Genomic DNA, 22,593 nt, shown 5'->3' with positions numbered 1-22,593 from the left:
CTTCTGAGATTTTTCAAGTCTTTAAAGAATCACTTATTTAAAAACAACTTTGCAAGTGAAGAAGAGGAGCAACATCAACATTTTATCCTGGGGTGGGGGGGAGAGTATAAAATACGCTGGGGGCAAGGGAAGGGATCAGGCCCGATGCTGCTGGTTACACAGTTCAGTTTTAAGGTTCAAGAGATTTCTGGTCTCCACCCTCAGATACCTCTGTAAAAAGACACAAGACCAAACATTTTTTTTTTTCTAGTTTTGTTTTTCTGTACTAAAAATATCCAATGGGTGCTGGGATCGAAAAGGGTGGAAAGGTTGAGATGCTGACACCTGTTGCGGATGAAGTGGCCATTACCTGCGGTTTCTCTCTATCTGGGTAAGGAAACAAAATAGAGAAAAAGGGGAAATATTATAACTACATCTATATTTTCCCTTCCTTGCTTCATGTCCCTCCCCAGAAGCCCTCATTCCTTCAACACCACTGACCCCTGTTTATGCTTCTTTTTTATACTGAACGGTATTGGATACCCAAGGAGAAAGACAAAAACTGGCAAAATGACAGACCATGTATACTATTTCATCGTCCTTCCCTTCTCCCCAAAGTTCCTGAAATCCTGTCAATTGAGAATATTTTATCCAATCAGAGCCTTTGGTAGTTCATTTGGTAAAGCAGAGGACTATCCTTCCTGAAGAATTCTTAAATTGCTGGAAATAATCCCAGGGGTTCTTTGGGATAGTGGTGGTTAGGGGCATCAGCACTAGGGTCAACCAATCCTGTTGTGACTGTCATTTACTAGCTTTGTAATTCCCTGTTCCTTCACCTGTCAAGTGGGGATAATTATACCTCACAGCATTGTGAGGATTGATCCAGGTCAAGTGCACATAGTAAGACCTCAAATATTGGCTGTTACCATTAAATTGCATTAATAAACTGAGAACTATTAATATCTTCCATATCTATTATCTGCATCAAGCATTGTTGATCCATCTCTAATCTCCACAATTTGGGCAACAATCCTCCCATGACCAATGATACACATTGCCCATTAACCAACCAGCAGTGGCTCAAGAAATAGGTGGACTCAGTGGCTAACGATGTAACCAGTATATTATGCATCAGTGACCAAACGAGGTAAGTAACACCTCATGCAAACACTTACTGGTTGCATCTCTGTGAACACTGCAGACAGACTGTTCCAAATATCCTCCAGCCCGATCCTGACCCGTCTCCAGAAAGCAAGGGCTGGACTGGGGCTGGGGCTGGGGCCAAAGAAGAGGAAGGGGGTGGGTCTGATTCTAGAGCTGAGGGGGGGTATGGGAGTGGTGGTGGTGGTGGTGGTGGTGGTGGTGGTGGTGGTGGTGGTGGTACTGGTGGTGGCGGTCTGAGTGGTACAGCGGGTGTCAGAGCAGAGATCCGAGTCCAGAGGGCACTCCTCCCGAAGCCGGTTGCAGGGGCACTTCTCGTAGGTACAAGGCCGGTGCTCTGTGCGCAGCTGGCTCAGCGCGCCAACACGCAGGCGCCCAGAAAGGCCCTGCAGCTGCCCGGCCCGGGTCCGGCTCATGGTGCCCGACCTGCAGTGGCAATGCCACGGGCCCCAGGGCATCAGCACCAGCCGCAGATCCTCCGGAGGTGGTAGCGCTGTGTACGAGGGCTGTTGCCACCGGTTTGGGGTGGACCCTGCTGTTGACCACTGGCTCAAGGTATTGTCAGGGTGCATTATGTCCCCAGTAGACTGCCAGCTTTTGGTCGGCAGGTCTGAAGACATCCTGATCTCAGGCTCCTGGGTATTTGCTTTAAACCTTGAGCTGGGCACCCTCGCTGTGTTGTAACTCCTGCTGAGAGACGCTGCAGTGATGTTATTCTTTCTGGCGTTAATCACAACCCCCTCTTCCAAAGACTCATCCTCCTCGGCCGACGACACAATCGACTTGCTGACGCCTGTGGCCACTGTGGAGGCCAAGAGCTCCGCAGCAGCCGGGCCGGCCAGGCGGTCGGCACTGGCCCCGACGTCATCCTCATCCTCTATTGTTACCTTCATCCTCCTGGGACCACCGGTCCGGAGGGTGGTCGGGGGGTGGCGGGACATGGGGACCCCGAAGCGGAAACTGGCCCGCTGCGTCTCGGTGGAAGTCAGGCCTTGGGCCCCCGCCGCCCGGGGCCCCAGACTCAGCAGCAGGGCCCAGAGCAGCGCGCCGGCGGCGGGGACCATGGGGCCGGCCGGTGTGCGGCTGAGTGGGAGGCCAGCGAGGGAGGCCGGGACTCCTACCTTCTCTCCCTCCCTTCCGCTCTCGACCTGGCGGGTCGTTTGAACCGCGGCCCGCGGAGGGCGGGGGGAGAGGGACTCCTACGCGCGCGCCACGCCCCTCCCCCAGGCCCTCGCGGAGCAGCCCCGGGGGCTGAGCTATTTCAGCTTAGGAACCACTGCGGCCAGAACTCCGTGCCAGAACCGACGGACGCATTGTGATGTAAGGGGCCCGGGCAAGTAGGGCACTTCCTCGGAGCAGGGCTTAAATCTCGCATCGCAGTTTATTAACCGCTACAGATCTGATTTGACTCAAGAGGACAAAAGTACAAGTTTTGAAAGCACTCCTTCCCAGACTCACAGGCAGCAGCTGTGACAAAGAAGGAAACCGCGGTTCTTCAAGATTTAGGGAGCTGACTCCTGGTTCCCAGCAGGCTGCGTGGTCAGTTAAGCCCTGCCCTCCCCTCCACCTCTCACCGAGCTTCACAGACTGCTAGAATGCCCCAGGTCGAAAGGGTCTTGGCACCTTCATTTACAGGGGAGGAAAAGGACACTCAGAGAGAGGCAGTTATTTGCCCAAGGTTCTGCAGCTGAAGCAGGACCAAAACCCACAGCCTTCCCCTTTCCTGCACAAGATGCTGCTACATGCACCCCTCTAGCTGAAATGATGATCACCAGGCAGATCAGGTTCCGGACCTTGGAGCCCTGCTTCGAAGGCAGGGTCATGAGAGGAATGACACCCCAGTGAAACGTGAAGGTCCAGTGGTACTGGGGTTGAGGATGAGATGGTTTAGGGAACAGCCCAGATGTTTCAGGGTTAGGGCATAGGCAGATCAAGCTTTGCTTGGTTCTAAGGCCCTTGGTTCCTGTCTTCCTCTAGGTCCCTCCTGAGCCATGGAGATCCCGGTCCAGCCTAGGAGAGAAAAACAAAAAAATGGTTCAGGAGCAGGACCTAGGTTTTACTCACTGGTCTGGGAGAGAAGCCAAAGAATTGGAAGAGTCTGAAGATTGGGTGCTTGAGCTGGTGGTCATCAGGCTCCTTTGGTCCCTAGTACCTCCCCACTGGGTATTTTCTCTTCACTGCCCTTCTTGACTTCCTAACTTCTATGGCTGATCTCAATCTCCTCTAAGTTCTGTGCTGTGAATAGTCGTTTATTCTCTGATGCCTCAGCACTTATATGTATAGTTTTTTTTCATTTGTTCTTGTTGGATGCAGGCCTTAATTTCTTCTCTGGGTGGGTGCAGTTTTCCCAGATATACAGAAGCATGTGGAAGCAGGGCCTCTATCTTTTAGTTCCTCTTCATCTCCCCCAAGGCATTAAGAAAGCAGGAACTGGCTTTATACATCCCACCCCAAACTTTCCTTCTTAAGCTCGGGACTCACTGTCTGATAGCTTCAGGGATGTGAACCTGATCCAAGGAGATGAGCTGGGCCAGCTCTCCCAGGCTGTTCAGAAAACGGATCTTTCGTGTGAACTTGGAACTGAAAAGAGAGGATAAACCAAGTTACTGGGAAGAGGGTTCCTGGAGACCCTTACAAAGGGAAATGTGGCAAGCAGAGCATGGTTAAGGCTAGAAAGAGCCAGGGTGGGGCAAAATCTTCTTAATCTTGATTTGGAACATGGGGGCAGGGAGGTCCTTGGCCTCAGAGCTGGTACCTGATGAAGGGCCGAAGCAGTGCCAGGAATGCCTTCACATACCAGGTGGCGTGGACAACCACCAGGGCGCGCAGGTTTTTCCGGAGCCTGCAGAATAGGAAGGAGATCATTCTATTCTTCTTCCACCTTCATGCCAGATGATCAGGTGGAGCTATGTTCTGTGCTTTTTTTTTTTTTTTTAAGATTTTATTTATTTATTTATTTGAGAGAGAGAGAGAGTGAGAGAGCACAAGAGGGGGGAGCGGGAGAGGGAGGAGCAGACTCCCCGCCGAGCAGGGAGCCCGATGCGGGACTCGATCCCGGGACTCCAGGATCATGACCTGAGCCGAAGGCAGTCGCTTAACCAACTGAGCCACCCAGGCGCCCCTGTTCTGTGCTTTAACTTCCTTCACATCTGCAGTTTCTAGATTTCTCTGGCAGTTGGGTCTAGTCCCCACTCCTTGGCCTGTAATCTGAGCTCCACCCATTGTGTTTAGCCCTTCATGCTCCTCATTTTTAGGCAACTCCCTTGCCAGAATCCCTCTGCCCCATCTCCCTCCTGTGCCTTACCCTCACATAAATTCTTGGCTACTCCTTTTCCCATGCCCCCCACGACCGGGACAAAAACAAAAAAGAATGAGCTAGAAAAGTGAGCAAAGGGAAGATGGGGGAAAGAAAAAGGGAAAAGGAACATCGCGGGGAACAAAGCCATAAGGGTCAGGGATGAAGGCGGAGAGCAGCATACGATGGCGGCCTGGGCGGTAAACTAAATGGCGAGACGGGGAGGAAAGGAAGGGGTACCTTCTATGTGGCCGGCAACACGCCACACCGATTTATTGGGTTTTCACCATGGCCATTGGCAAAGGTATCATCGTTGCCATCTTGCAGAGAAGGAAACTGAGTCCCAGGGAGGTTAAGTGACTTGCCCAAGGTAAATGATAGAGCAGGTAAATGACAGAGGCAAGATCTGAAACCAGATTTCCCTGACTCTAAGAGTTCAGAAGACAGGAGAGGCCTGGCAAGGGTTGTAGAGGGACAAGGAAAAGAGGAAGGGACTAAAATGGAAGAGGAAAGAATGGAAACAGGGAAAGAGAAAGCGCAGCGGGAGCTGCAGCCATCCTGTCCTCGTGGCTCACCGCCGGTCCAGAGTGTGGTAACACTGGCGCATCCAGCCCAGAGGTGGGACCTGGGCCCTACTCGTGCCTCCACTCAAGTGAACAAGCAGATAATTTTCAGCGACCAGCAGCTCCAGAGTTCCCACCATATACCTGGGGGGAGACACAACTGTCAAGGGAGGTACACGCTTGGGGTTGTGGGGAGTGAGAGGGACATTATTGTAGACTCTGCAGGCAGCTGCTGATCGTGCAGGGGGTTCTTTTTTCCTTTTTTTAAAGATTTTATTTATTTGGGGTGCCTGGGTGGCTCAGTCGCTAAGTGTCTGCCTTCGGCTCAGGTCATGATCCCAGGGTCCTGGGATCGAGCCCCGAATCCAGCTCCCTGCTCTGCAGGGAGCCTGCTTCTCCTTCTCCCACTCCCCCTCCTTGTGTTCCCTCTCTCGCTTTGTCTCTCTGTCAAATAAATAAAATCTTTAAAAAAAAAAAAAAGATTTTATTTATTTGACGGGGGTGGGGGAACACAAGCAGGGGCACGGCAGAGGGAGAGGAAGAAGCAGGATCTCCACTGAGCAGGGAGCCTGACGACGTGGGGCTCGATCCCAGGATCCCGGGATCACGACCTGAGCCAAAGGCAGAGGCTCAACCGACTGAGGCACCCAGGCGCCCCAGGGTTGTTTTTTTTTCCCTTTTCCCTCCCTAACATCCCCCTGAAGCCCCTCAGGGCTTCCACCTCACCTGAACAAGTGCTCCATGACATAAGTATAGTTGGGGATGCTGCTGCTCGGTAGGTAACAGGAAGCGAAGACAATAACAGCGTTGAGGCCATCACCATGGTAACCTGGAGAGGACAAAGGGAAAATTCAGTCCACAACTATGTAGGACAGTACATCTGTTGAGGCTGAGGGACTCCGAGGATCTCTGGAAGTTACAGAAAGGATTTTGAAGCCAGGAACTGAGTTTCCAACTTCGGCATTTGATTCAAGAAGTCACAGTTCTTCCCCCTCCACGTATGCGAGCCATTACCACCATGAGAGAGGGCTTTCTTGTAGAGCTCAATGACAGTCATGTCCACTCGCTGCTCCCGCTGTCCTGTCCGGAACACCCTCCAGTGACGGCCGTCTTCTCCAACCACATCCCACACACAACCCCGGCCCAGCCTTTCTGCTGCCTCACTGGCCCCCAGACCCTCTGCCCGGGGCAGGTCATCTGAAAGAGAGGGATGGGGAAGGCTCGATAAGGCACGGTACACGCCTTCAGTATCTTCTACCTTCCCCAGGTTCCTAGAGTTGATTGCTCTAACCGCTCATTCCTCAGTTTTTTTTTCTAGGACTCTAGCCCTAGTTTGTCCAATTAATCCAGTGCCTTGCTGGTTTCTCTTTCCTATGACTCACGATCCTCACTTTTCCACTAGACACTGGCCCTGAGGTAACCCTGCACTATGGTAGGTCCATGGCCCTTGCCGGTATTAGTTTTTTTCTAGATTCTTTCTTTCCACGCCTTTCCTTGGGTGAGCTCATCTGTTCCCATGTCTTCAATAACTACCGGTAAGGTGATGATTCCAAATTTGCCCCTCTAACCCATGTCCCTAAATGCTTAGAGTGGACATCTTTAGTTTGTGTCTTTCTGTCATCTCCAAGCCACCAGACCCAAGTGTAATTCGAACTCATTCTCTTCCTCCTCTCTCCCATATTTCCTTTCTGGATGAATGACTCCATCCATCTAGCTGGCTGAGAGAGAAAACTGGTATCAAAGATTTTCTTCTGTCAGCCCTCAAGCCAACTGGACCCCAAATCTTCTTCCATATGTCTCCATTATATTCTCTTATCATTCTTTCCACTACTACTGTCCTGATTCAGGTTCTTAGCATTTCTCACCTGGACTTAGTGCTAGCCACCTAACTGGTTTCCCTGTCTCTAGTCTGTTTACTCCATTCCACCCTCTACCCCACAGCTTGAGCAAGCTTTGTTTTCTACCCTAGCTTTCCTACTCAAATGGCAATATACTATACCCACTAATTCTGCATGATCCTTCCATAGCAATGGAAACAGCTGCCTCACCTTAAAAAATGGTTGTCTAGGGGCGCCTGGCTGGCTCAGTTGGTGGCGTGTGCGACACTGACCCTTGATGCTGGGGTTGTGAGTTTGAGCCCCATGTTAGGTGTAGAGATTACTTAAAAAATAAAAATCTTAAAAAAAAAAAAAAAAAGCTTGCCTAGTATTTAGTATTCCATTGCATGGATGCACCATATTAGAATCAATACTCTACTGACAGACCTTAAGTTGTTTCCAACCTCTTTAGATCCATTAAATCTGATCATGTTACTCCCTTGATTAAAACCACTCAGTGATTTCTCATTGCCTACAGGATAAAATCTTAACTCCTCAGTGTGGAAGCAAGGACCTCCATGATTTGACTCCTGCCAACTTAACACAGCACTCTGATTCAGAAGTTCAGGTGACAACTTGGACATGTGATTTGTGTCTGAAGTCGAGGGCAATCTTGTGGGTGAGCCCTTAACCTGTGGGGTCTGTCCTAACTCCTGTCAAGCACCACAGGTGAATTCTAGGATGCCCTGTTGATGTCTGGAAAAGTGGAGAAGTGGTTGGTGTGGGTAAAATCCATACATTTGGTGTCGGAAGTGTCGTGAGTAGAGAAGAAACAAAGTTTTCCTTAATATCCTAATACTTAATACTTTGAATTCCCCAACATGTCCAACATGCCCTGTTCCTACCCAAGTTGTTTCTTCTACCTAGAATGCCTCCCCAGCTACCTGATAAAGACCAGCTCAGAATCACCTCTTCTGTGAAGTCTTTGCTAATGCCTCTCAGGCAGAACTGACCTTGTCCATATCCCTGCTGACCTCCCCTATACATATGTAGACCATAATCTTCAACTACACTTATTTGTATATGTGTTAATTTCTTATTAAACAGAGAACTCCCTGAGGGTAGGACGGATCTTACTTACCCTTAGAACTCGGTTCTCGCCCAGTAATAGCATGTAACAGTCACTCAATAAAAGCTTCCTAAACAAAGGACCCTCCTCACCCCTCTACTGACTACTCTCACATTGGATCTACAGACTCTACCTTTCCGTTCTGAGGAAATTAATTTGCTGACCTTACCACTTGGTCCCCACCTTATTGTTTCTGACTTTCGTCCCATTAAATCCACCCTGAGCTTCAACTCTAGCTTCCACTTGTACTGGCTCAGGCCTCAGGTCTCTTTCCCACCTTCCCATTCAAATTCATGCCCACTGTCCAGCTGCTCCGAGTCTGATGGGGTCTCCACTTCATCTACGTCCAGGTCAGAACTGCCATCAGGAGAGGAAGGTTCGGAGCACGTGGGAGAAGTTCCGTCACCTCCAGTCCCCTTAGTCAGATTCAGTCGCAGCTCTGGGGCAGAAAGACGCTTACGCATGGGACGTAGGCCACACAAGGCTAAAGTGCTGGGAGTACCTGGGGTCAGGAGAGAGGAGAAAAGAATAGAAAAGTATGTGTGTGTTGGCAGGCGAGGCTGGAATTCCTGCATATGGTAGTGATATATGGGGTGAATTCTAAAGAACTTACACAGGGGATATTTGAGGAAAGAGCAGGGGAACCACAGACGGATGAGGGCGGCACAGCCCTTCGCTGGCCTAGAATCAAGAACTTGAGGCCTACCTGTCTGTGAGTCTCTCTCAGGATTGTCAGGATCTTCAGAAGGGTCCACTTCTTCAGGAAGAAACCTAGAGGGGAAAGATTACAAAGGGGCAGAAATGCAGGTGAAACGAATCAAGCCAGGTATCAGTTTATCAATCCTCTCACCAAGGCACAATTCTTTTTTTTTAAGATTTATTTATTTGAGAGAGAGAGAGAGAGAGTACACGAGCCAGGGCTGAGGGACTGGTGGGAGGAGGCACAGAGGGAGAGGGAGAGGGGAAGCAGACTCCCTGCTGAGTGCAGAGCCCAAGGCGGGGCTTGATTCCAAGACTCTGAGATCATGGAATCAACGGAAACCAAGAGTCAGAGGCTTAACTGACTGAGCTACCCAGCAACCACCCTGCCACGATTTTATCTTATCTTATCCCCTCTGCCTTCTTTGAACCGCTCCTTCCTTCAAGTCCGAATTCATCCTTCCGGTCCGCCATTCATGAGCATCCCTCACAGTCCTCACCTGGGGAATTCTTCGTCCTGCCATTCCTCCTTCAGCTCCAGTCCCCCAAGTCTCAGGGATGCGGCTGGCCCCACTGCTTCAGCATTCTCCCTGGCCCTAAGAGTCCCCGGGGGGAGGGGGTGATCATGAGACCAACTAGGCAGTGTCTTAAGGGAACTGGGCTGTATGTAGGAGACACTGGAGAAGACGTCAGAGCTTGTCTCCGGGACAGATACTTCTACCACATCCACCACTTCCTGGAGACAGATGAACCCTCCTGTGGGGCTTAGGAGCAGAGGGAAGATGGAATGCCCAGCTAATCGTATCTACCTCTGTGACGTTGCTCCGCCTACACAGTGGGTAGGGATATTCCACATTACACCTGGCTGGAACCTGACAGACCTGCCCAGCTGTCACCAGGCAGAGTTGGGGAAGATGGCACCTCGTCAGGCCTGCCCTTCCTCCACCACACTGGGGAGTGGTGAGGGAAAACCATAGCAGAGGTGGAGGGGTGGGGGAGGAAGGTAAGGAGGGCGAGAGATTTGCTGGGAAGGAGTACCTGCACCTAAATTTCTTTCTAGGTCAGCTTTCCAGAGGGCCATTCTGGGGAGTGGGTGTTAGAAAACAGACAACAGGCACAGTTGACACAAAATAGAGAAGCTTCCTTTAAAAAAAAAACGATAGGTATTTATCCTGAAACCCCCAGTTCCCCATTTCCTACCTAGAGCCACCCTACCCCTTCTCTGCAAATTCATTCTCTTGCAGTCACGTCTCTTCCAGGAAGCCAAGATTTGCCCTGGTCAGAGCTGGACGGTGGGAAAGTCCCTCAAGACTTATTTGCTTATTTCCAATCAAGCGAGCCAGATCTTACTTACCCAAGGTCTAACGTCTTTTCTCCCGCTTCTTGCGTGGTTCCCATCTTCACATGTCTTCCTGTCTCCCTTAAACACTTGCAGCTGTCTGGGAGCTGGTTGTCCCAGGTCCCCAGCACTTCTGTGTTCTTTTTCTCTGTCTCACTGTTGTTGCTCTCGCCTCCAAGGGGGAGGGAAGTATGGAAGGGAGGTAACCTCACCTGCAAACAGGTTTTGCCACCTCCCTTCCTTTCCCTTCCCAAGCAGCAGGTTTGCCCAAAAGAAAAACCCTGCCTATGTGGGGGCGGGTTTTAGGGAAGAGAGGACATTTTCTAAAGTGGCTAGTCTTGGGGGAGTCGAGGAAGGCAGTTTGTTTTCCCTTCCAGACTCCTTATAACTTCTGGAAGCTGCTCTTTAAAAAAAAAAAAGAAAATGAAAGGGGAAAAAAAAAAAGGAAATGGGAAAAAACGTTTTGGTTTTAAGACTATGCTTTTTGTGGGCGCCTGGGTGGCTCAGTTGGTTAAACGACTGCCTTCGGCTCAGGTCGTGATCCCAGGGTCCTGGGATCGAGCCCCACATCGGGCTCCCTGCTCGGCGGGAAGCCTGCTTCTCCCTCTCCCACTCCCCCTGCTTGTGTTCCCTCTCTCGCTGTCTCTCTCTGTCAAATAAATAAATAAAATCTTTAATAAAAAAAAAAAAGACTATGCTTTTTGAGCATAAGCAAGATTGGGAACGCCGTTATTAAGAGGGTTCTGGAAGAAGAAACAGATGAACGGCCAAGGATAAGGAGAGATGGAAGACTGTTGTTCTTCATTCCCCAAAAAAAGTTAATGGAGACATTCCATACAGCAGGAAGAAGGGAGATGAATCTTGAAGAGGCTGAAACCATTATCAGAGGTAAGAAGAGACAATAAGGCCCCAAACAGGAAAAAAAAATGTATTTAATACTTTAACAAAATGCAAAATAAAGTACCCAAGTTACAAAACATAAATTCCTTTGGTTCAATAATCACACCACTATTTTTACCTTCCAACAGCTACAGACATCATCCCCTCAAAATGAAGTCACACCATCCCCCTCATACTGAAGACATCATGCCAAAACTGTTTCACACACCCCACCATTCAGTGGAACCATGGGCAACTTAAATGAAGCTGGGCTGTGGGGCAGGAAAAAGGGGAACAGGTTGGTCTGAAGGGAAAAGGGAGACTACACATGCAGAACAAGTCGATGGGGGAGTTCTCTGCTGGTCACTATGGTATGAATCATACCGCTGTACATGCTACGTGAGGCTGAGTCCCTTGGTACAATCACATATAAATACAGACAGTTCAGCCACCCTGAGCATTCCCAGGGAGAACAGAAACAAACAAACCAATACAGAGAAGCAGGGAGAGAAGCAATGGCACCAAGAGGCAGATCACAGAATACCAGAGAACATCCAGTCCAGATCCTTAGTTTTACAGACGGGGCGAATGAAGCCTAGAGAAATGAAGTGTCTTACCAAGAGACCCACAGTTCACGGCAGTCGGTATTAGAACTCCATACTTTCTTTCAACGTGAGCAAGAAGAGAACAGGATGGAAGAGAAATTGCCGGGCCGCTAAGGCAGGGCCCAGAGCCGGGCTCTCACTGCAGTTCTTCTGTCTTTTGGGAAGAGTACCTATGTGGTCTTAAGGCTTTCCTGGGTGTCGCCCAAACTCTCAAGCACCAGGGGTCTTCTGGGTCTTTCTGGGGTCCCTGTGGCTCTGGGACCAAGGGATCCAAAGAAACTGAGAGCCAGGCCGGTTGACCAGGACGGAAGATAATGGTCTTTTAGGTGCTCCCCACCGATCTTAAAAGAGTCATAATCAGCTCAGAATACAAATGTAGCTACCTCAGCCTCAGCTACCGTCACCTAACTGGGGACAGAGAGAGGAATCATGGAGCTGGATTCTGCTGAAGGCTGAAAACGGAATAGGAGTTTGCAAAGCACACTCTATTTTCTATCTAGCTGAATGAAAAAGAGGATAAATGAATACACGGAGACAGTGGATGTTTGGTTCCATGAGAGATACTGGTTCTGTCACAGAGCCTTACTGAGGGTACACCTTCTTGTGCCACTCTGCTGGAACTGCAGGTATCATACTGTGCCCCTGGCCAGGGAAATACAGGAGAGTCAGCGCAGATTCGAAGATTTAAATTAAATAATACGATTTGTCTGATGGGTAGAGATCTGAGGAAAAGGCAGGAAGCCATCCCCAGAGCAGCTCTTTTCTTTCACTTCTTTCTTCTCCCCGGTTCATGAACACAGTACACCAGATCCCGGAGCCATGAAGATGGAACCGCCGACACATCTCAAAACATGCATTTGAAGTGGCTCAAGCAACCTCTCTCACCATCATGTCCCCTCCCAGCAGTCACTTCTTAGACAGGGAGGCAGCGGTCGACTGTGACTGCGAGATCTGACTGCACTTCTCAAAGATGACCTCGGCTGAGAGTTTAGGCAGCCCCTGATCCAGAGGGCACTCATCCACCAAGCTGTTCATGGGTGTGGGGGGGCAGTGGGGGCTCCTCCTCATCTTGGCTCAGTCCAGGAACCAGGGAGTTACCTGCCCTGTCCAATTCCTTGTCTGCCTGCTCCCTGCACACACCCTCTGTCTCACGCTGCCCTGAAGGGATCTTCATGGAGTCAAAATACGCTGACAGGGCCTCCTGGAGCAGAGGCAGAAGTTTCTTCCGAGAGACCTGGGTGTTGCCTTGAAGATAGGCTTGGAGGTGAGGGTGGGTGCTTGGGGCAGGGGTTAGCTTCAGGGATGGAGAGTGGGAGTGTTCCAGCACTCCACAGATCTAAAGAGGAGACAAGATGGGGAGATGGTACATGAGGTGGGGAAGCAAACAGCTGCGGTTTCTAAGATAGAGACTTCTCTTACAGAGAAACATTTTTTTTTTTAAATTAAATCATCCAGAGTTCAATATTATTGCTTCAGAAAAAAGCACATTAGCTAATACACATAGTATTTGGAAACAGAAGAAACATTTGAGATCATATATTTCGTTTTATTGATAAGTAAACCCAAGCCTGAAGAGCTTAAGTATCTGAGAGCAAAATCCCGTAGATGATGGGAGAGGCTGAACCACAACCCAGGAAAAGAAAGGGGAAGTAGTGGGAAAAGTGGCCAAACAGATCAGGAAAGAAAACAAACCTGCTCTTGGATTTCTTCTCTACAGAGTTAGCAGGAGATAGAGTAATTCATCCCTGCATGGGTAAGTAGTAGAAAAGGCATCTCTGGTGTTTCCCATTTTCAAGGCAATAGGGTAAAAAGAAAGGAACTGGTTTTCAGGGATGAGGAATTAATGATTAGACCAAGAATTGAGTTTTAACTCCAGATTTATGACACTGCTTTTTAATCTGATTTCAAGTTCCTTCAAACAGGAACTGTGTCTCTAATTGTCTTTGGAATCTTTCTTTCTCAACAACAGTATGATTAAGGATATTCACATGTAGAGAGAATGGGGAAAAGCGAGGAGGGAAGATTCGGGAAATAGGTCAAGGGACGTCTGTGTAAATACAAGAACCAAGGGGTGCCTGGGTGGCTCAGATGGTTGAGCATCTGCGTTTGGCTCGGGTCCTGATCTCCAGGTCCTGGGATCGAGTCCCATGTTGGGCTCCCTGCTCAGCAGGGAGTCTGCTTCTCCCTCTTCTTCTGCCTCTCCCCCTGCTTGTGGTCTCTCTGTCTCTCCCTCAAATGAATAAATAAAATCTTTAAAAAAAAAATACAAGAACCAAGGACAGGTCTTTTTTTTTTTTAAAGATTTATTTATTTGAGAAAGAGAGAGCTCGTGCACACATGCACGCAAGTGTGTGCCCACGCAAGGGGGTGGGCAGAGGGGGAGAATCTCGAGCAGATCCCCCACTGAGCCCGATGTGGGGCTCCATCCCACAACCCATAAGATCATGACCTGAGCAGAAATCAAGAGTCAGACAATATACTCAACAGACTGAGTCACCCGGTGCTCCCCAAGGACAGGTCTGTACAGCACAGGGTGGTGCGTACAAGCAGAGCTCCGCAGGGACTTCAGGCTGCAGAAGAGACAGACTCACCGTCATTCGGAGTGCTGCATGGGGACAGAAAATAGCCAGCTGCCGCACTGGCTCATTGTGAGTGTTGAAAAAGATAGTCATGGTGACCAGGACATCACAGTTGTGAGACTGGCAGAAAGCATGGAGATCTGCAATGAGGCCAGACCTCTGCAGAAAGGCCTGAAAGAGAAGAAACAGGGCAGTGATAAGAGCTTCAGCCGGACCCTCTTTGTCACCAGCAACAAAACATGCTCACGAAGCGTTTCTTTCCATGTTAACCTGGGGCTTATACTCCATAAGAACAGTATCTCATATTGACTCTGTGTTATTTATGTGCTGGGAAGCAGCAGGTAGAACGGGGAGAATATAGGTTTTAGATTCAGAGAGAACTGGTTTGAAAATCAGCTCCATGACCTATTAGCTATATAATCAGGGAGTTGTATAGTAAGCTCCTCGGACTTGAGTTTCTTCATTTGTAAAATGAGGCTAGAACCTTTATCAAAAGTGATTTTTTTTTTTTTAAGATTTTATTTATTTGACAGAGAGAGAGAGAGCGAGAGCAGGAACACAAGCAGGGGGAGTGGGAGAGGGAGAAGCAGGCTTCCCGCTGAGCAGAGAGCATGATGCGGGGCTCAATCCCAGGACCCTGGGATCATGACCTGAGCCGAAGGCAGACTCTCAACGACTGAGCCACCCAGGTGCCCCAAAAGTGATTGTTTTAAAACTTAAAGCATGATCATGTAAGGAACATGCCTGGCACATACAAGGCTCTCCTGTTCTTGCCATCAAACAAGCAAGGCCTTTGCCTCGGAGCTATTTTTATTCTAAAACAGAACAATGGGGCATACCAATAACAACAGACACGGGATGCCTGCACCCTTGGCCCTTCGTTCTTTGCCAAACTCATCTTCTCCACAGTCTCAGGTAGTATTTTTTCTACTGGATGATACTGCCAGCTATTTCAGGTCAGGGCTTTGCTCTATCCCTGGCATTTCTAATGTGTTGATTTGTACTGTGTCAATGTATGCTACTTGGCAAGCCTTCTCTGTTCTTATGTTTGTTTCTCAAATGAGGGAGCAAGGGGAAAGACCAGGCTCTTTTGTTTTCTTGAAATTACTTAGTATTTAGTAGAAAGCTGTACAGACTATGAGGGAATGTGTTCAGATCAGGTTGTCAAATGATGTAAATCAATATGACATGGAACCAGGTAGTGAAATACCATTGTCAAAGTTATATTCAGTCACCCAGTCAACAAAATTTACTGAGTACCCACAACTGCCACGTACTGCAAAGGTGCTAGAGATACAGCAGAAACAAAAGAAACAGGGTCCTACCTCTGGTGGAGCTGATAAACTACTAGAGGAATATGGACAATAAGCAAGGAAACCATGAAATTGATTAGTTCAGTCCATTAAGTGCTATGAACAAAATTCAAAAACTGTTAGATTTTTGAGCACAGAGAATATTATGTCAATTACAGTGGTGAGGAAAAACCTCTTAAAAGAGGAGACATCTGAATTAAGACCTGAGTGATAAGAGCCAGCTCTGCAAAGGCAAAAGCCAGTGCAAAGGCCCTGAGGTGCGAATGAGCTTAATGGTTCCAATGAACAGAAAGAAAATTAGTGTGGCTACAGCAGTGTGAGTGCAGGAGTGGGGCTGGAAGGAGATGAGGTCAGAGAGAGAGAGGCGAGGGCCAGATCAAGGAGGGCCCTGTAAATCACAGCAGGGCCTTTAAATTCTATTAGGAATGCAAAGAGGGACACCTGGGTGGCTCAGTCAGTTAAGCATCTGCCTTCAGCTCAGGTCATGATTCCAGGGTCCTGGGATGGAGCCCTGTGTCGGGCTCCCTGCTCAGCAGAGAGCCTGCTTCTCCCTCTCTCTCTGCCTGCCACTCCCCCTGATTGTGTGCTCTCTCTCTGTCAAATAAACAAACAAACAAATAAATAAAAATCTTAAAAAAAAAAAGGAATGCAATGAAAAGGCAGCAGAGGGAGAAGGCTGATGTGATCAACTTACATCTTTTTTGTTTTGTGTTTGTTTTTTTCGGACCTACATCTTATAAAGAGATCACTCTGGCCGTTGTGGGGAGAGTGGTTTGTAGGGTGCAAAAGAAGAAGTAGGGAAACCAGTATGCAGCCTATCACAGTGGTGCGGTGAGAGGTCATGGACTGTGGGAGTGCCAGCAGACATGACAGAAGGTACACAGGTACAAGATATATTATGGAGGGGAGCCAGGAGTGAGGAGCAAGGTTACGCACGTAACTGAGGGCTTTCTCTCCCACCCATACCTACACTTTGCTCTTACCTCCAAATCCATATATATTGCACTAATGGCCACCTTGGTGTCTTGTCTGGAGATGGTCTTCTGATCCTTTCTCAGCATCTGCTCAGTGGTCAGTCCTAGACAATGGATTTGAGACCAGGGGTCAAACAAGAGAGCCCAAGGTCCCCAGACCAGGAAGGTGAGGACACCAAGACAGGTCAAGGATGAGGAAAAACACAGCCTCTCTTTGAGGGGCAATGAATAGGGGAGATAACCAAGAATGTAACTACATAAGAAAAAATTATTTTAAATAACTGAGTCACAATAGTTGCTGTTTCCCCTTTCTGCATAGTTTTAACTTTCTACAAGTACATGTGATACTTTCCTTTTTTTTATGTCAACAGGTGGTATCTGGGTAAAAAATTATGGAAGTTATTTTTGTTCTCCTCCTTTGTCCTTTGTATATTCACCCTCAATGTTTCTCCTGCTTCCCTAAACAATCATCTAGATCTCACTCAGATAATTTAGTATTCCTTCAGCAGATTTTACTTATATACCTATATTCTCTGATTAGACCAGAAACCTGACACTCATATATTCCTCCTCTTCCTACCCAACAGCCAGGATAGAACAATCCAGTAAATGATTGGTAAGTTCATGATCAGACTCACATACTACCTTGGTTCTCTCTGTTATAAAGCTTAAATCATTATGCATGCTCTGAAATTGTTTCAATGGTGTTCAAGAATACAATGAACAACCAGGGCACCCAGGTGGCTCAGTTGGTTAAGCAGCAGACTCTTGATTCTAGCTTAGGTCTTGATCTCAGGGTCATGAGACCATGCTGAGCGTGGAGCCTGCTTAGGACTTTTTTCTCTCCCTCTGTGCCCCCACTCCCAAGTCTGCGCACTCTCTACAATCTCTCTAAAAAAAGAAAAAAAGAATACGATGAACAAGTCTCGCCCATCTGTTTTCTCACGTGGAAGGGAGAGAAGTCAGTTTACTGTTTCATACCTGATATATCAAACTTTGCCTTTTGTAGAGAGTCAAAGATGTCATTCCTCTTGGGCAGATCTGGGAAGAGGGCCTCCAGTTTCTCCACATATTTGCTGTCTTTTGGGGTTGCCTTTCCAACTTTCAGGTCCATGTTGACACAATCCAGGATGATTGTTCCTGTGGAGACGAGACAAAACTCAAATCCTATGGCCTTCCATTCGCAACCACTAGAACACACATAACCCTCAAACCAGATGGACATAATAGAGAAGACCGTGTGGCAAACTCACTGAAAACAAAACAAGAAACTGGGACTATGTCTTGAGTAAGACTTCCCCAATCCAAATTAAAATGTAGGCAGGAAAATGGGGAAAAGGCAGAAAGGGTGCCTGAGCACCCCAATCATCAGAGATCTTGAAACCAAGTTAGAGAGAGATGACCTCCCTTCTGTAGGCCAAATTCCATTAAAGAAACTTAGAAGTCAGAAGAGATAGTCTAATCCAATTCTCTCTCTCTCTCTCTTTTTTTTTTTACAAATGGAAAAAATGAGAACAAGAAAGGTGAAGAAACTTGCTCAAGGTCACATAACAACCTCCTGGACAGGAATGGTATTAGAATCCATTCCCTGCTTCTGTGGCTGGTTCTCTTTCCATCATACAATGCTGCAGTAGGCAGCCTCTAGGTCTGTTGTCCCGTGCTTCCTTTCTGCTTTCACCACAGCCTTTTTTTTTTTTCAAAGATTTTAATTATTTATTTGACAGAGAGAGAGAGAACACAAGTAGGCAGAGTGGCAGGCAGAGGGAGAAGCAGACTGTCGCTGAGCAGGGAGCCCAATGCGGGGCTTGATCCCAGGACCCTGAGATCACTACCTGAGCCGAAGGCAGATGCTTAACCGACTGAGCCACCCAGGCACCCCTCACCACAGCCTTTTAATGTCTAATTGTCCCCTGAAAGGACCCAGCCTTTGAAATGGACGGGATAGCTTGGAGAGGGTATGATCAAGCTGGAAGTCTAGACTTTTCCATTCTCGGGAAAATCGGGTGGCTCAGTCGTTAAGCATCTGCCTTCAGCTCAGGTCATGATCCCGGGGTCCTGGGATCAAGTCTCACATCGCTTCCCCCTCTCCCACTCCCCCTGCTTGTGCTCTCTCTGACAAATAAATAAATAAAATCTTTTTTTTTTTTTTTTAAAGATTTTATTTATTTATTTGAGAGAGAGAATGAGATAGAGAGAGCATGAGAGGGGGGAGGGTCAGAGGGAGAAGCAGACTCCCTGCCGAGCAGGGAGCCCGATGTGGGACTCGATCCCGGGACTCCAGGATCATGACCTGAGCCGAAGGCAGTCGCTTAACCAACTGAGCCACCCAGGCGCCCAAATAAATAAAATCTTCAAAAAAAGAAAAAAGAATGAGGATCTAGACTTAAAAAAAAACAAGAGACTTTTCCCCTCTCCCGACCCGAAAGCCACCCTCACCATGCAGAAGGGCTGCAGTCTGCCTGTCCAAGATCTCTGGTGCCCCCTGCAGGATTCTCTCGGTCACCAGGGTAGCGCAGGACCCCACCAGCTCCACGGACACGGGGCAGGGAGGGCAGTGCCTCTGCTCGATGGGCCGATGGTCTAGCACCTCGGCTACCGCCTCCTCTAAGGCTGCGTCACCTCTGTGTGCAGAAGCGGGGGGTAGGGCAAAGAGAAGGAAAGATGGGTAGGGGCACTCCAGCCGGTTCTAACCAAATCTCCACCTCACCCATGAAGGAAAATGCACATCTTAGGCAAACATTCAGAAGTTTGGTCACTTCTACCTCTGCCTCCCTGTTCTCAAGTCTTTTCCTACATGTTGTAACTGAAGTCATCTTTAAATAGTGTATAAGTGAATTTGGTGAAGTATCAGCTACAAGTATCTACAAGTATTTGATGTCCTTGGGAGTTGCCTTTCGGATTGACACCCTTGGCATCCAAAATCTAAATCTCTCCTGTCATCTCAATCCATTTAATACCCAAATTCCACACAGTTCATCAGATTCCATGGCTTCTATCTTTTCTACACGCCCCCCACCACCACCATGGCTCTGCTACTGCCTTATTCTAGGCCCTCAGTATCTCTCATCTGGATTATTCCAACAGTTTCCTAACCAAAGACCGACTCCTGATCTTGGGGCCCCCTTGTGCTGTCCTCCACAAAGCTGCTGAATGATCATTTGAAAAATGCAGATTTGATTTTGTTAGGATCTGGAATAAATAGAACTCCCAATCGTTCCCCACTACCCTGACACCAAGTCTTGTCTCCTTGGCAGGGCCTACAATCTGGCCCCCACTGACCTCCCTAGTCTCACCTCTTCCTCTGTCCTACTTCTCTGTCACATTTTATGCTCCAGCCATGCAAAACAAATTCCAATTCTGCCAATTTACCATGCTATTTCATGCCTGTCTGCCTTTGCTTCTATTAATTCCTTTCTCTGCCTGGATGCTTTTCCTAACTACCTTGCCTCCCCACTCCAGGAGCAAACACTCAAGAGTGAGATCAAGGGTCAACTCTCTTAGGAAACCTTTCCTCACACCCTCTACTCCCCTTGACTATATTTAACTACCCCATCCTTCGTGCACCTCTTGTCCTCTAGAGTGTCGGTTATCACACACCTCTAACACCCATCACAATGCAACTAATGAGATATTGCCTTATGTAGGAAATAATTTTGCTTTTTAAAAATTAAAAATAGAGTTGTAACCATTATTCAAAAGCTTCTATTACAATAAATCTGCCACAAAATAGTGATGCCAAAGGCAGCTTTAAATGATTTCTGAGTTCTCCTTTAGTTTCACCTCTCCATGTTTCTATTTCTTTTTGTTACTTGCATAACTGGAGAACTGACAATAATTTCTTTTGATTTTCTATATCTGATATGACCCAGCAATTACAATTAGCCTGTGAGATCCCGAGAGCAGAAATTCTTTCTTCCTCTCTTTATTTCTTAATCATCAGAACTCAACATGGCACATGATAAATATCAGCTTAACTTCCTTCTACTTACTTGGGTAAGACATGATGGTCAACAAGGATAAGGGTGAGTTGGCCAGCCTGGTGCAAGGCATGGAGGTCAATCTCATCCCGGAAAATCAAGAGGGACTCTGGAATGTTAATCTTCTGAAGGAAGAAGACATTGTCACCTCGTAGAGGTAGCTCAGAACGATTTATATTTAAGACTGGCACAAAGACTTCCTCAGCCTCTGTCGTCTGGATAAGGAAAGTGAAAAGAACACATGGCAATGTTTAGGAATAAACAGGAAAAATAACAAAATTATTGGGACTAAAGGAGATGTGATCTTGGGTAAGTCACTGACTTTCTCAAAGCCACAATTACCCAGTTGATAAAAAAAATAAAAGGACCAGGACGCCTGGGTGGCTCAGGCGTTAAGCATCTGCCTTCGGCTCAGGTCATGATCCCAGGTCCTGGGATCGAGCCCCTCACTGGGCTCCCTGCTTGGCGGGAAGCCTGCTTCTCCCTCTCCCACTCCCCCTGCTTGTGTTCCCTCTCTCGCTGTGTCTCTCTCTGTCAAATAAATAAATAAAATCTTTAAAAAACAAAACAAATAAAAAAAAAAAAGGACAACTCTTGCCCTCTCTCCTTCTTAGCATAACATGAAGGTCAACAAGGTAACTCATAGAAAAGACCTAGTTCTAGATGCTGCAGAGAAGGGATTATCAGTCCTCAAAAACTGACCTGGGCATGAGACCACTGGTACCCAGAAGAACTCAGTAAGTTTGAATATCGCTTTATGATTTACAATTTCTTCAAAATACATCTACTCATTTGATCCTCCCAGCAACATTGCAAAATAGTATCATTTCAGATTCTAGAGATAGTGACCTGAGACTCAGCAAAGTCAAGGAATTTAACTGACCCAAGACTAAATAGTGTTAAGTAGCAGAGCTGGGACTTGCATCCAGATCTTTTCATTCTAAGGGACTCTGTTGCTAAGTACTCACCTTTGCCAGGTAAAAAGCCAGGGCAAGAGCTGACACCATGGAGTCCAAGTCACAGGCTTCATTTCCCAGCACGATGTGTAGCGGCCGGGACTCCTGGTGAGGAAGGAGAATGGGACACTAGCAGAAGCATTTCTATTTCCATTTACCTTATATGTGAGCAGGGCTTCACACACCTCTTCTCACCGATCTTCACAGAGGAGGTAGATCAGATAATCTTACAGGTCCTCATTTCATGGATGAGGAAATGGCTGAGAGGCCACCCATGTTTAGCTAAATTTAAGCATTCCATACATATCCAGTAAGTAGAAAAGTGCCCTTTCTCCTACTACACCATCTCCTTGATTATCAACTTAAAAAAGAATAGCAGTAAATAAATCTCTAACTTCTTATGCTTCTTTGGGAACTTGAGAAATCAAAGGTAGAGCCGTTGAGGTAGCTGATGTATTCAAGCCGTATCAACCCCAGTTTGTTTTTCTGGTCTTTGACCCCTGCCATTTTCAAAATAGGGAAAAGCATCCTTATACTTCTAAATCATAAGAGGTGAAGAGCTCTTGAAAATGAAGGTAAAAATAAAATCTAGTCCAGTTATCCAGCCCATTAAAACTCCCCCAACCCTGAGAAGCCTCAATGATAAGCAGATATAACTAACACTCTCACTACCCAGGACACAGACACTTTCCCCAGCAGGTTCAAATTAAAACAAGAACAGTTGGGCGCCTGGGTGGCTCAGGCATTAAGCATCTGCCTTCGGCTCAGGTCATGATCCCAGGTTCTGGATCGAGCCCCATATCAGGCTCCCTGCTCCGCGGGAAGCCTGCTTCTCCCTCTCCCACTCCCCCTGCTTTTGTTCTTGCTCTCGCTGTGTCTTTCTCTGTCAAATAAATAAAATCTTAAAAAAACAAAACAAAAACAAGACCAGCTGCTGCTGCTGGAACTTTTATTTTTATAATTTATTTTTATAATTTATTATTTACTATTATTTTTAAGTAATCTTTACACCAAATGTGGGGCTTGAACTCATGAGCCTGAGATCACAAATTGCATGCTCCACCGACTGAGCCAGCCAGGAGCCCTGGAACTTTTATTTTTATTTTTATTTTTTTAAAGATTTTTATTTATTTATTTATTTGAGACAGAGAGAATGAGAGAGAGAGAGCACATGAGAGGGGGGAGGGTCGGAGGGAGAAGCAGGCTCCCTGCTCGGTGGGAAGCCTGCTTCTCTCTTTCCTACTCCCCCTGCTTGTGTTCCCTCTCTCGCTGTGCCTCTACCTCTCTCTGTCAAATAAATAAATAAAATCTTTAAAAAAAAAAAAAAA

General features: G+C 47.5%; 3 protein-coding genes across 4 annotated transcripts in view; all 3 read right to left on the bottom strand.

Moving 5' to 3' along the window:
- Positions 1 to 91: 91 nt before the first annotated feature.
- On the bottom strand, positions 92 to 2,411 carry C4H1orf56 (chromosome 4 C1orf56 homolog). Its single transcript, XM_021688124.2, has 2 exons — positions 1,155 to 2,411; positions 92 to 366 (listed from the first exon to the last, which is right to left on the bottom strand). The coding sequence occupies exons 1-2, from the start codon at positions 2,202 to 2,204 to the stop codon at positions 346 to 348; spliced, it is 1,071 nt and encodes a 356-aa protein (XP_021543799.2). The 5' UTR covers positions 2,205 to 2,411; the 3' UTR covers positions 92 to 345.
- Positions 2,412 to 2,502: 91 nt separating this feature from the next.
- On the bottom strand, positions 2,503 to 10,169 carry BNIPL (BCL2 interacting protein like). 2 transcript variants are annotated; one of them, XM_021688121.1, is made up of 10 exons: positions 9,998 to 10,169; positions 9,144 to 9,239; positions 8,651 to 8,715; positions 8,222 to 8,446; positions 6,013 to 6,195; positions 5,725 to 5,827; positions 5,011 to 5,142; positions 3,896 to 3,982; positions 3,622 to 3,720; positions 2,503 to 3,150 (listed from the first exon to the last, which is right to left on the bottom strand). In XM_021688121.1, exons 1-10 carry the CDS (start codon positions 10,039 to 10,041, stop codon positions 3,114 to 3,116), a joined length of 1,071 nt encoding a protein of 356 aa, XP_021543796.1. In that variant the 5' UTR covers positions 10,042 to 10,169; the 3' UTR covers positions 2,503 to 3,113. The 2 variants fall into 2 exon arrangements, with proteins under 2 accessions (XP_021543796.1, XP_021543797.1); XM_021688122.1 differs by lacking the exon at positions 9,144 to 9,239.
- A 727-nt stretch (positions 10,170 to 10,896) lies between these two features.
- PRUNE1 (prune exopolyphosphatase 1) overlaps positions 10,897 to 22,593 on the bottom strand; it is an 18,337-nt gene continuing 6,640 nt past the window's right edge. Inside the window, 8 exon segments of the mRNA XM_021688033.1 lie at positions 10,897 to 12,513; positions 12,515 to 12,802; positions 14,058 to 14,216; positions 16,342 to 16,436; positions 17,314 to 17,472; positions 18,769 to 18,953; positions 20,322 to 20,524; positions 21,278 to 21,370. Coding sequence (XP_021543708.1) covers positions 12,373 to 12,513; positions 12,515 to 12,802; positions 14,058 to 14,216; positions 16,342 to 16,436; positions 17,314 to 17,472; positions 18,769 to 18,953; positions 20,322 to 20,524; positions 21,278 to 21,370 — 1,323 coding nt within the window. The 3' untranslated portion in view covers positions 10,897 to 12,372.

Source organism: Neomonachus schauinslandi, chromosome 4 (assembly GCF_002201575.2).
Source record: "Neomonachus schauinslandi chromosome 4, ASM220157v2, whole genome shotgun sequence".
NCBI lineage: Eukaryota > Metazoa > Chordata > Mammalia > Carnivora > Phocidae > Neomonachus > Neomonachus schauinslandi.
The sequence above is the reverse complement of the archived record's forward strand: the minus strand, read 5'-3'. Positions and strand labels throughout refer to the sequence as shown.